The sequence below is a fragment of the Neolamprologus brichardi genome, chromosome 14 (assembly GCF_056152115.1).
Source record: "Neolamprologus brichardi isolate AB-2024 chromosome 14, ASM5615211v1, whole genome shotgun sequence".
NCBI lineage: Eukaryota > Metazoa > Chordata > Actinopteri > Cichliformes > Cichlidae > Neolamprologus > Neolamprologus brichardi.
In genome coordinates, this window is record NC_142117.1 from 12,533,151 (window position 1) to 12,544,459 (window position 11,309).

Genomic DNA, 11,309 nt, shown 5'->3' on the forward strand with positions numbered 1-11,309 from the left:
TATGTAAAGGCCACAGGCAGTGTGGGCTGTGAACACTGAACAAATAGTATGGCATCAAAAGAGGCAGGGCAGCAGGCACTTTACATCTTCATGTTTCCCTCTCACCACATACCTGTGCAGCATAAAGACACAGCATAACTCCAGCTTTGTGTCGTTTTTCATTCAACCTGAAGTATGGGACAAATCGCGTTCCTTTTCACCTCAATATGGAACTTTAAAGTTTGACCTCCCCGGCTGTAATTGGCCAGCACAGAGTCGATCATGACCAATTGGCCAATCCACCACCTTTTATTGTTTATACGGTTACAATAATAATAATAATAATAATAATAATAATAATATAAGCATCTGCCCAAATGAAAAATCACCATCGGTAGCCGATGGCAAGTCCAGCTGTGGCTCCAGGAGAGAATGTTTCAGGCTCTCTGAAACACATGAAATGGCTTCATGTGGAGAGTTTGTGTTCTTAGTGAATCGATCTGAAAATATGAGTAATACTCACATCAGCAGTGCCAGGGTATTCATAAAGTGGTGTTAGAGTTACAAAATATTTCCTCAAATCTTTTGTAAAATTGTTGCTCTCACACAGTGGCCTCACCATCTTTTCTCTCTTCCCTTCAGGACTCTCCTCTGCTTCTGTTGAAGAGCTTACCAATGGGCTGCTATTCCAACATTTAGTTTTGGGTCTAGTTATGAACACATCCTCCCGTCAGTTGTATTCATATGATCTCCGTGATATCAGTTTTCTGTCACTTTTTTCTGTAAATGTGTGATAAGATATCTTCCCTGCTGTTAGACAACATGTTATGTTTGATCTCACTTGTGTGTTTGTCATGGCAGTAAGAGTGTAGAGTATAGTGAGATGACCATGGAGGCTCTGAAGGCTGATCTTGGAGGAACAGAGATCCTGGAGCCCCTCAAAAATACTTATGATCAGCCCTGCATTCCCACTCAGCCTAAACGGGTAACTCAGACACACACACACTCACACTTTAATGATGCCATTCTTTATTATATCTTTTTAATCATTCATTATTCCAACATGTAAGTTAACTATGAACCAAGCCCTGTATCACTCGTAACATATCTTATATAATCTGTTAATTATACACAAGTTGATCTGTTGAGTGGCTCCTACTGCTCCTCTCAGTCTTACTTCTCTTATGTTGTTTTACTGGTTAAAACAGTTTACTGACAGCATACTTGTATACCTGTCAGAGAGTTGTGTTTCAGCTTGTGTAGATGTGTGTAAACTCTCCTCTCTGGCTGTTTGTCTTTACTGATGAAGAGGTGGGGAACACCAAAGAAGTGATTGATCTGGTGAAGATCTCTCACATGAAAAAACAAGAAAAATATGATGACATGTGCTGTGTACCAAACCTGTGTGTTTTTAAAAACAGCTGTTGTATTCTCACAAACCAGAAAAACACAACTATATCTACACAGTTTCCAGAATGTCCAACATGTCCTCTGTGAAAACTGTTGTATTGCAGGTGCTTCTCTTTTGGGATTGGGGAAGGGGCCAGCTCTGCTCTCATCAATGGGATGGCCAAGGAAGGAGGAGGCCACGCTCAGTTCATCACAGGGACTGACAGGATGCAACCAAAAGTAAGACAATGACTCATAACAATTACAATTATTATTTATTTTCCATTGAAAAGATGAAATTGGTTTAACACTGTAATTCTGTGTCAGAGCTCAGAGGCAGCAGAGGGCTGTGTGATGCTGAAGTACAGCCTGGCAGGTCATCCCTCTGAGAACAAGCCGCATTTCAGTCTCAGACCTGCAGAGAACTCTGGGTAAATGAGCGTTTATCCACTGGAACAATTAGATATTACCTCGTGTTGCTTGTACGATGTAAAACATTGTCATTGTGACCATATCACCATACTGATATCTGCACTGAGCTCATAGCATCACACTCCTTAAGTATTTGATGTCTTTTTGAAAGATGATGGTGTTTATGTCTGATTTCCATCCTATGAAAGAATTGTTATTATCTCCTCTAGACCTTTTTGAAAATATGATGTCTGCCAATAAAGATTGATTGATTGATTGATTGATTAAATTTCCCCTTTAGAACTGCTAGATGAAGAATTTCCACCTGCTAAGAAGCGACTCAGAGACCCTTTGCTGCTGTTAGTCTCCCTCCAGAAGGCGTCTGGCTGCTGGCTGCTTGATCCAGCTCTGCTGCTGCACTGAGACCAACGAGGAGGTGGAAAAGTCAAAGCCTGAAAAGGTGGGCTATTAAATAAATAATAACACAGTAATAGTGGGTGTTTGTAACATATTCATTAAAATGGTTTCAAAAGTGAATTTTCAAAATTACACACTCATGTTAACGAACATCTGCATGCTGCCTCACTTAATTTAATATTTAACTACATGACTGCTGATTCTATACACTAGGCCAGCAGTGAAGTGTGGGCCACCATTCTGGCTCTGATCTGGCTTCATGGTTTCAAGATGGATGCAAAGGACGAGTGGGAGCTTCTGGCTATGAAGGCTGCCTCGTGGCTCTGTGCTCACAATGGTACTAGCAATGATTGTAACAGATAAAATAACAGCTTTAAAAAACTGTTTCATTCTACAGCTTTCCTCCCACAATCATTATTTTAATATCTGTGTTGTGTTTTTAGCACCGTGTGTGTCAGAGTGTGTGGATGCTGGAAATGTCCTGCTGGGTTGCAGCGTGAAGAAAGAAGCTCTGGGACTCTGAGGGTTTTCTTAAAGTAGCTTCATCTTCAGAGTGAACAGAAGCAGGTCTACTTACTCCACACTGCCTTTGATACAGAGCTGTTTTATATCATTGAACCCTTTTACATGTTTATTTGTCATGAATTATGTACCTAATTTTGGTTTTACCATTGTGGAAAAAAAGTATGTCAAAATTGTCTGAACTCCTAACACAGTAGAAGATTGGACCACTGCTGTGGCAGCTCATTCACAAAGTGTTTTGATTCCTTTTCTCTGCCACTAGATGGCGATTATGTTCATACTTTTACTGATTTCACACAGAAACACCAAAACCAATCTAAGAAGAGTCTTTTCCCTTCCTGTTATAGTTCTGAAAATGGCTTCAGTTCAGGACATTTTCAAGATGGTCCTCAGTGAATTTATTAATTTTTTTAAAAATAACTATTTACAGTGTTTACACCATCTTCTAAACAAAGTAGTCTATCTTAGCTTCTATTTTTTAGAAAGTAATATTTTTATGGCCAAATTGAAATGAAACCATACAGTTTCTCTCGCAGGAGTTACAATTTTATCCATAAAACACTTTCATTCTGCTAATTGACACTGATTGATCCTTGAACGTCTTAAGACAGCACATAGTCTTCATTCATGTTTGCTTATTCATGACTGTAGTTATATTTACATATGAATTTTCAACAATGGCCTGTTTTGTAATGACTTTTCAAATAATGATTAGCATAAAAAGTTGAAATCAGCTGAAACATGAAATCTATGTTTGGTTTTTTATTTCTTTGTTGTAACAAAGTATTTTGGAAATAAATTGTATATTGGTGTAAAAGTATCAATATATTTGAGGTTTGAGCAGCAAAGTTGAGTACCATGCTCCTGAATAACTTCCCAAGTCTTCTCTGCCAATGCCAAATAGCTTTCTGGGTGCTGCGCTGCACTGTCAGAGCACACCTCCTTATCTAAGGAAGGTTTTATGTGTTTCTTATTCTCTTTAAAAGTTCTGCTGAGGGCCTCCTATACTGGAAGTCTAAGAGCCAACTCTGTTCTTTGGCTCGACTTTCTTCCATAATCTGTCTTTTCACTTTTGTGAGAAATAAAACACAATTTAAGAACAGATTGTCATAAAAAGAAATGACATCAATAACTACACCAAGGACATTCAAAACAAATTTTAAACTTGGCTTAAAGACCATAAGTCATAAGGCTGTATCATGGCTCAGTGCGCAAAAAGGTAGTAAACACAAAAATAAGCATTCAGTTTGTGATGGTTATACTGAGTTGCTACAGTCGGTCAGTTATTAAGATGCTAATTGAATATTTTATTTTGTGTTTCCTTTTTTTTTCAAGCACCATCTGTGACATAGTGTGTGGAAGCTGGAAATATATTGTTGGGTTGCAGTGTGCAAAAAACTGCCCTTGGCCTCTGAGGTTTTTATTAAATTGACAACTTCTTTACAATTCATACACAGAAGCAGATTTACTTCATACTTCATCCACATTAATTTTTGCATCGTCCAACTTTATTATCTAATGTTCCCTATTTTATGCTGCATGTGTCCAAAGTCAGCTTTGTAGGAGGACCGGAGATTATTGCTTTTGTATTCTAACTTTAATGTTGCTGTGTTTTATTTATGTATTATTTATAGTAAATAAATCAAAGCACAGGTGAGTATTTTTCCCTTCATTTCTTTTCATGAGTCATGATAAAACACATTTTTTAAAAAGACTAACATACTGTGCGATATGACAAAAATCTCATATCCCGATATAAGACATTTATCGTCCTCCATTTTCTGTAAATTCTGTGAATCTCGGGCAATTCGACTTGCGTGAACTTCTTCCAGCTGGGCGTCCTTTACCTGGATTCGAGTGTTTTAACCAGCGCATGAAACTATACATTTTTAGACATAAGTTGTAACGGCCACCATTTTCTTTCAAAGTTTGAGTCTAAGATTTATTTTTTAGCACCTGACGGCTCTTTTTTTTCTTCTCATCCGTAAACTCTCTGCATACTCTTTCACGTGATTCAGTTTATTTTTAAAAGTCTCAACAGGATCTTGAGCTTTATTGTGAAAGATTTATGTAGAAAACAAATAAGCGGACAGCGGAGCCACGCGATGGTTTTACCGTCGTTGTTGCTAACGACAACACGTAAAAACAGGCGCTTGACGGTCAGTAGTGTGGTTATATTAAATATAAGAGAAAGAGAGAACTTATAGAAATTAATATAGCCACTACAGTAACCATCAAAACCATGAAAATATATTTCTGTAAACAGTTTATTCTACGACACCGTGAAACAAACGATAGCGTAAAATGAAACGATAGATGTTTTTATATCGTCATCCGATATATATCGTTATATTGAACAGCCCTAAACATACTTGTCCAAAATTCTTCCTTATTCCAATGCATATCTTTCATTTTTTCAATTTATGTCATGTAAGTAAACAGCTGGGCATAATTTCCACTAACCAAAGGGACATCGTGGTCAGCCATCTCTCTCTCAGAGTGAGTGAAATCAAGGCCAGCAGAGGAAATGCAAAAGGCAGAGCATGCAGCCATTCGTGAGCTAATGGGCCCACCACTAGTACAGCTTCCTTGTCCATCAGAGAGAAATACAGTGAACACTGCACTTTCTACCTAGAGGCAAACATGTTGACCTGTGGCTGGTCAAATCCTGCCCAGATTTGGGTCACCAGCTGTGGGTGCTGGGTGCCAGTGGACAGTAGTTCTCAGAATGTGAGTAGCTCTCAGTGACAACAGATGAATGCTGCTCCATATGGTCAGTTTAAAAGGCAACATGTGCAGGGCAGCATGTGACAATTAAAAGCTACACTAACTATTAGCAGTGCCTCATGGTTAAAGTAGCCATTCATTTTCCTTGAAGGTCTCCCTTCCCAATTCTGTCCATCTATGTTCTTACCATGCTGATTACACCTCCCTCTGTCTTTTCCTCACTCTCTTGTTGGGACTGCTGTCCCTCCTCCTGCACTTCTTCCTGGCTAGTGCTAGCAGCAGTGCAGCAGTCTCTTGTGACTGTGAGGGTTCTATATTAGTTGTTTCTGGGACTACTATTGACAGTGCAGCTGCTAACATGTCTGCACTTAGTGTGTGTAGGTCTGATGTGCAGCAACCATTCAGGGAACCCCTATGGTTACATCAACAAAGTAAAAAAAAAATTGACTCATCATCCTCAGTGTTATACCCCCAGTAGTAAAGATTATCACTTCAACTCTGAAGGGAGGAAATTATTCAGTGTGAAAAATGCTGCTTGTAATTTTAGCCAGGTGATGTGAGCACCCCTTTGAGGTGAGTCCCAGTAGTCCCACCCACTACTATGCTGCTGTGAGTGGCACCCCAGAGACTTGCATCCGTGGTATCACCTTCCTCTCTGTGACAGCTTCTAGTGAAGCATCTGCAGCCATTGTCTGAATGAGAGATCTCGTCCCACCTGAAACATGCCTGCGTGTGACAGCATTTGTCCCTCTGTGCCTACAGAGACACGCTCTGTATGAGGTGAAATTTAGAGATATTCCTATGAAAGATAAGGGCTGGGTTGGCTGCAGGACACTCTTCGTAGTTTATGGTGAAACCCAGAGTCATCAGTGGATCCACTTTAACCTGCTCTTTTCTCAACATTTCTCAATCTGATAGCAGCAGCCATTCATCTATGTACGTTGCTATGCCGTTACCCCGCCTCTTTAGCAGGCCTATGAACGCCTCTATGCATTTCAAACATCCCTTTGGGCTGTGTGAGGGACCAAATGCCAGGACAAGTTACATGCACATTCTGCCCTGAAACACAAATCACAGGAATTTCCTGTGAGGCAGGTAAATGCAGATCTGAAAATATGCTTTCTTCATGTCTACTTATATAAAAGAATTGCCTGGGCACACTACAGGCAGCAGAATGGCATTTGTCTGCATATTATGCTATGAAAAGTCTCCATTCTTCATCTGCATGGGGAACTTTCCAAATAAGTCATGAGAACATTGAAGATGTCACTGGATCTACCTGAGACAGCTGGAGTCCTGGTCATGTCACACATGTCACTGCTACACTGACACTGTACCCCTACTCACCTTCACGCTGTTGGATTGGCTACATTAATTTAGGACCCATGGCAAACATTACCTGAGTAAGTAGTTCCTTACATTAAACATGAAACCTTCACATTCATAAAGTTTTCTCCTTTTTCTTTATATTCACGTTTTATGTAAATAAAACCACAACACAGAGTACTAACCACTGTGCAGTCACTGTTCATAAAATAGGAGCGCAGCTAAATTGACCTCAGTGTTTGATTGTGTAGGTCTGTAAGCACAGTTTTCTGCAGGTTTGGTGTCAGTTTTAACTATTACATCATCTGTATGAAAAGTAGTGATGTCTCCTGTGTGTCGAAGCTTTGAAGCGTGTGTCGGTAATCTCAGGGTAGTTTTGTGAAGCGCGTATCTTGCTTTGATTACGTATGTAGTGACATTTGAGGCCTTGCGGGCAGTCCGTACCACGTGACTGATTCAGGAACTGGCTCGCCGTTTCGCGCCAGATTCTAAATAAATTGGGCAGCAAAACACAGCTGATTCCCATCACATTGTGTTGTGGAATTGGATTATGTCCCAGTTACATACTTACTTGGACATTTCTCCTTCGATGGAACCAGCAAGGAAGAGAAGATTTTCCCCTGTCTGGCAACATTTAGATCTCATCTCTCCTAATAAAGTATGCACACAGTAATAAATATCACAAATGATAAGTACCATAATATAAATCAACCAAACCACAGATCTTATAATCTGATTTCTGTCTTTTAGTTTATTAAAATGTGAAGCACCACACACTAGTTTGTGTCATTGTCCAGATGTACATAAGCATGATTACCCAGTTACACAATCATACCAAAACTCTGTCCTTTCTCTTTTGTATCAGACATACTGAGACAATATTTGAGATAAATAACCATGAAAACAATTTATTTATTAAGTTTAGAGGTTTACACATCACATCATTATAATCATTGAGCCTATTTGACTTTAATCTTCCACTTGAATCTTCACAATGCTTCGAACCATGAGTCGGCCAGTTGGATGGAAAGCTTCAGTTCATCACAAGGCTTCATCTCACATCACTAATGTGCAGGCAGGAGTGGTGAAAAGGAGGACTCAATGTGCAGACTGTGGGGACAAACGTGAACTCAAACAGCTTTAATGCTAAACTCAAACAGAACAAAACTAAGACTACGTTCAAACTGCAGGCGAAAGCGCATCAAAAACAACTTTTTTGACCCTATGCGACCCACATCCGATTATGGTTCTCAAAAAGAACCGGTTTTCGATACCCATCCCTTGTGCCGGTGCTTAAACGGTGCTCAAACCGGTGCTTAAAGAATGGAGAACACAAAATTGGTCCAAAAACCTCTCATGTTCAGCTGTTTTTTTGTAAAAAGATAACAATGTTAGCCTTTTCTGCAGCTATAGGGGATTTATTTATTGTACAAAAACCTCTCATGTTTAACTGTTTTCCACTTTTTTTTTTGGTCATTTTAGCCTTTTTGGCCAGGGTGAAGGGAGTATCTGCCATCAAACAAGAAGACAGCCGCATGTAACTATGACGGTGTTTGCTAGTTCACCTTACATGCATTAATGTAATAACGTGGTTAGCCTACTCAACATAAATTACACACGAACAACATTAAGCTACTCACGCAGAGAAGAACGGCTGCTGCTGCCATCATCATCCGTCATCATTTCTGCTACACTGGCAGGGCTAGGGGCCAGGACTCTCCTCTTCGGGTTCTTGGGGTATGTCGCTAACTCCGGGTCCGATAACAGGCAACCCACCCGCAGTAGATGTGCTCGATGTGAGGTCTCGCAGCAAGCTATCAAATACGACGCATTTCTCGGCTTTAAAAAAAAAACGCTATGCGTTGCCAGGTGTTTCATTGGATTTGAGGTGTTAACTCCTTTGACAGTATCACAGTATCAGCTTAAAGCACTTGTTGCAGGCTGCTGAGTTTGCATCTTTTGCTGTGAAGTACAGCCAGACTTTGACCGCTTCGCGTTGGGCATTTTTAATCTGTAGCTCTGCTCTAAAAGAACGTACGTACCTGGATCCGCCTACTACGCTTGCAAAGGTAAAATGATTGGCTAGAATCCAAAGTGTATGACATTTCAGGGGAAATAAAGCAGCGAAATAAAGCACCGAAATGTGCGCTGCTTTTCGGTCTGGTTACTACCGTTTATGTCAGAACCCGGTACCCATCCCTATTTGGGAGGCCTGTAAACATTAAGAAACACAACTTTGGATGGGGCCTTCAGCTGTAAAGCCACATATTCAAAAGACTGAAAACTTCCAGGAGATAGCTGCTTACATTGAAATTATTCATTAAATAAGACAGCAACCCCTCCTCCTCTCCTGCTCACCCTGGCCTCACAGATAAAACTGTAGTTAGGAGGGGTCGTCTCGATGAGAACAGCTCCACTTTGGTCCAACCAAGTTTCAGTTAAAAACATAAAATCAAGGCTGTGCTCAGTGATTAAATCATTAATTAAAAATGTTTTCCCAGCTAAAGATCTAACGTTTAATAAAGCCAACTTAAGTGTTTTAGAGGTATTATTTGCCCCCTCGTGTTTGGGAGCAGTCTGTGGCACACAAAGTATGTTTACTATGTTTAAAGATCTTTTAGAGTGCAGCTCTCTGTGTTTTGACCAGGCCACATGTCTCCTTCTGTCACCTAAAAGTACAGAAATTTTAAAACCTTCTAGTAAACAGGGTCCCAGCTTCTCCTGGGAAAAGTCACCACTGCCATAATCCTCGCAGCCCGGACCCTCCACACATCACACATCAGACTGCGGAGACAGAGCATGAAGGTGGTAAGGAGGAACTAAGGGGGGCGATGCTGGGCAATATAACTTTGATTGCTCTGTTGAGGGCGGGGCTCGATGGCGAACCTTTGGCTTCTCTGGTGAAAAGGGATTGGGCCGAAGGGTAGATCTGAGCCCAGCATTGACCCGCTCCATCATCTCCTCAGTGAATTTCAGGTGTGGGGAGGAGGGAGAAAGGGAGGGGGAGGAGGGTGATGGCCTGTCAGGGGTTTGGGGGACAGGGGAAGGTCGTGGTCCCTGGTCCTGGTCGTTGGTGTTGTTGAGAGAGTAGGAGGCAAATAGGGACCCCTCTTCTTGCCTCTGATGTCTCTCCTTTCTGAAGCTCTTCCCGGGTGGGGGCAGATGAGGCTCCTTCTCAAAGTTTCTGCTGGGCTTTGTCTGTTCTTGCAGTACTGTTTGTTCCTCTTTATGAGATAACTCCTCGTTTATCTCAGCCTTGGCACCAAGCACAGATGGATGACGTATGGAATAAAACAAGTTGGAGGTGAACAGTTTCACCCCTGACTTGTTAAAATTAAATCCATTTGCTTTAAACAGATGCCTGCGTTCCCAAAAAATATTAAAATTGTTGATAAAATGCACTGAGTGGTCAGTACATGCTGATATAAGCCATTTATTCAGTGCAAACAACCTGCTGAATCTCTCGTCCCCTCCTCTGACGGGGGTACAGGTCCACTGATGAATACAGCTGCATACAGTATTTAATAATTCAGTAAAGTCCCGTTTCAGAACCTCCGACTGTTGTTTGGACACATCGTTTGACCCTGTATGCAATACAATGTTTGTCACAGTTGGATATTCATCTGCAATTTGAAGAATTCTCTCCTTCAGGTTGTTGACCATATCCTTGGGAAAGCAGAGGACTTCAGTGTTCTTACCGCACATCTTTTGTACATCCTTTACGGCAGAGTGACCCACAATCAGAGTTTCAGGCCTAGCCTTTAGCTTTCCCTGTGGCCTTTTACTTGTCAACAGATTTTCAGACCTTACTTTGCTACTTTTAGATGGATGGTTGTCCGATATAGATCCAGGGTCCTTTGATAGTGGAGCAAATCTGTTCTGCAGTTTCACATTCAGTTGTTTTGGAGGTTTGTTGTTAACCTTCCTAGTCACGGTTGTCCGGTCCTGTTTCCTCCCATATACAGGGGTAGAAGAGCTTCTCTGTCTAAGTGAAGGCCAGTCGGTTTCAGAGATTTCAGCTCGCTGTGCCCTGCCTGTGATACGTCCTCCCCCTTCCAGGAGACATGTTTTATGTCTTGGTTTTGTACCAAGACAGTCCGAGGGGGGATTATCGCTTGAGGATTTATTATAATGCACAGAGTCTACTTTCTTGGTCATGTTATCTGTGCTCCTTAGCTGTGTACTAGCTTGCTCATCGCCATTGTTTTAAATCAAAGGCAAGGTTGCTTCATTTCCACACAGTCCATTTACCTCCACGTTTATTTCTTAGCAATGAATTTTTGTCTCCAGTACTGCAATCTTCTGCAAGAGGCTGTGGTAGTCATCTGTGGAGAGGGAAGGCATCTTGTTGCTAGTTAGCCTAGCGATTAGCACCTTTCCAGGCTATTGAGGCTGTTCGATGCCCAGACGCTGTAATCAGGCTTCAGGCTTCAGCTGTGTGTAGGCCACAGACACACGGAGCGCTGAGGATAGGTAACTATACTTATCCTTATAACTGCAAAGGTAAGGATTGCAGTAAAGGCCCTGCAATCCTTGGT

At 41.2% G+C, this 11,309-nt stretch overlaps 1 protein-coding gene, 1 long non-coding RNA gene and 1 pseudogene across 3 annotated transcripts; 2 read left to right on the plus strand and 1 right to left on the minus strand.

Moving 5' to 3' along the window:
* Positions 1 to 415: 415 nt before the first annotated feature.
* On the plus strand, positions 416 to 1,803 carry LOC148098829 (von Willebrand factor A domain-containing protein 5A-like; annotated as a pseudogene). Its single transcript, XR_015720025.1, has 6 exons — positions 416 to 517; positions 622 to 708; positions 841 to 964; positions 1,243 to 1,346; positions 1,491 to 1,608; positions 1,696 to 1,803. The product of XR_015720025.1 is annotated as a von Willebrand factor A domain-containing protein 5A-like (transcript).
* A 305-nt stretch (positions 1,804 to 2,108) lies between these two features.
* On the plus strand, positions 2,109 to 3,538 carry LOC148098830 (uncharacterized). Its single transcript, XR_015719975.1, has 3 exons — positions 2,109 to 2,239; positions 2,410 to 2,533; positions 2,640 to 3,538. It is a non-coding gene; the product is annotated as an uncharacterized LOC148098830 (long non-coding RNA).
* A 5,668-nt stretch (positions 3,539 to 9,206) lies between these two features.
* On the minus strand, positions 9,207 to 10,491 carry LOC148098831 (uncharacterized). The gene has a single exon (XM_087851488.1). The coding sequence runs from the start codon at positions 10,474 to 10,476 to the stop codon at positions 9,544 to 9,546; it is 933 nt and encodes a 310-aa protein (XP_087707614.1). The 5' UTR covers positions 10,477 to 10,491; the 3' UTR covers positions 9,207 to 9,543.
* Positions 10,492 to 11,309: the final 818 nt, after the last annotated feature.

Excerpts from the sequence above, each read along its gene's own strand:
- LOC148098831 (XM_087851488.1), bottom strand. The coding sequence starts at position 10,476 with ATGTGCGGTAAGAACACTGAAGTCCTCTGCTTTCCCAAGGATATGGTC.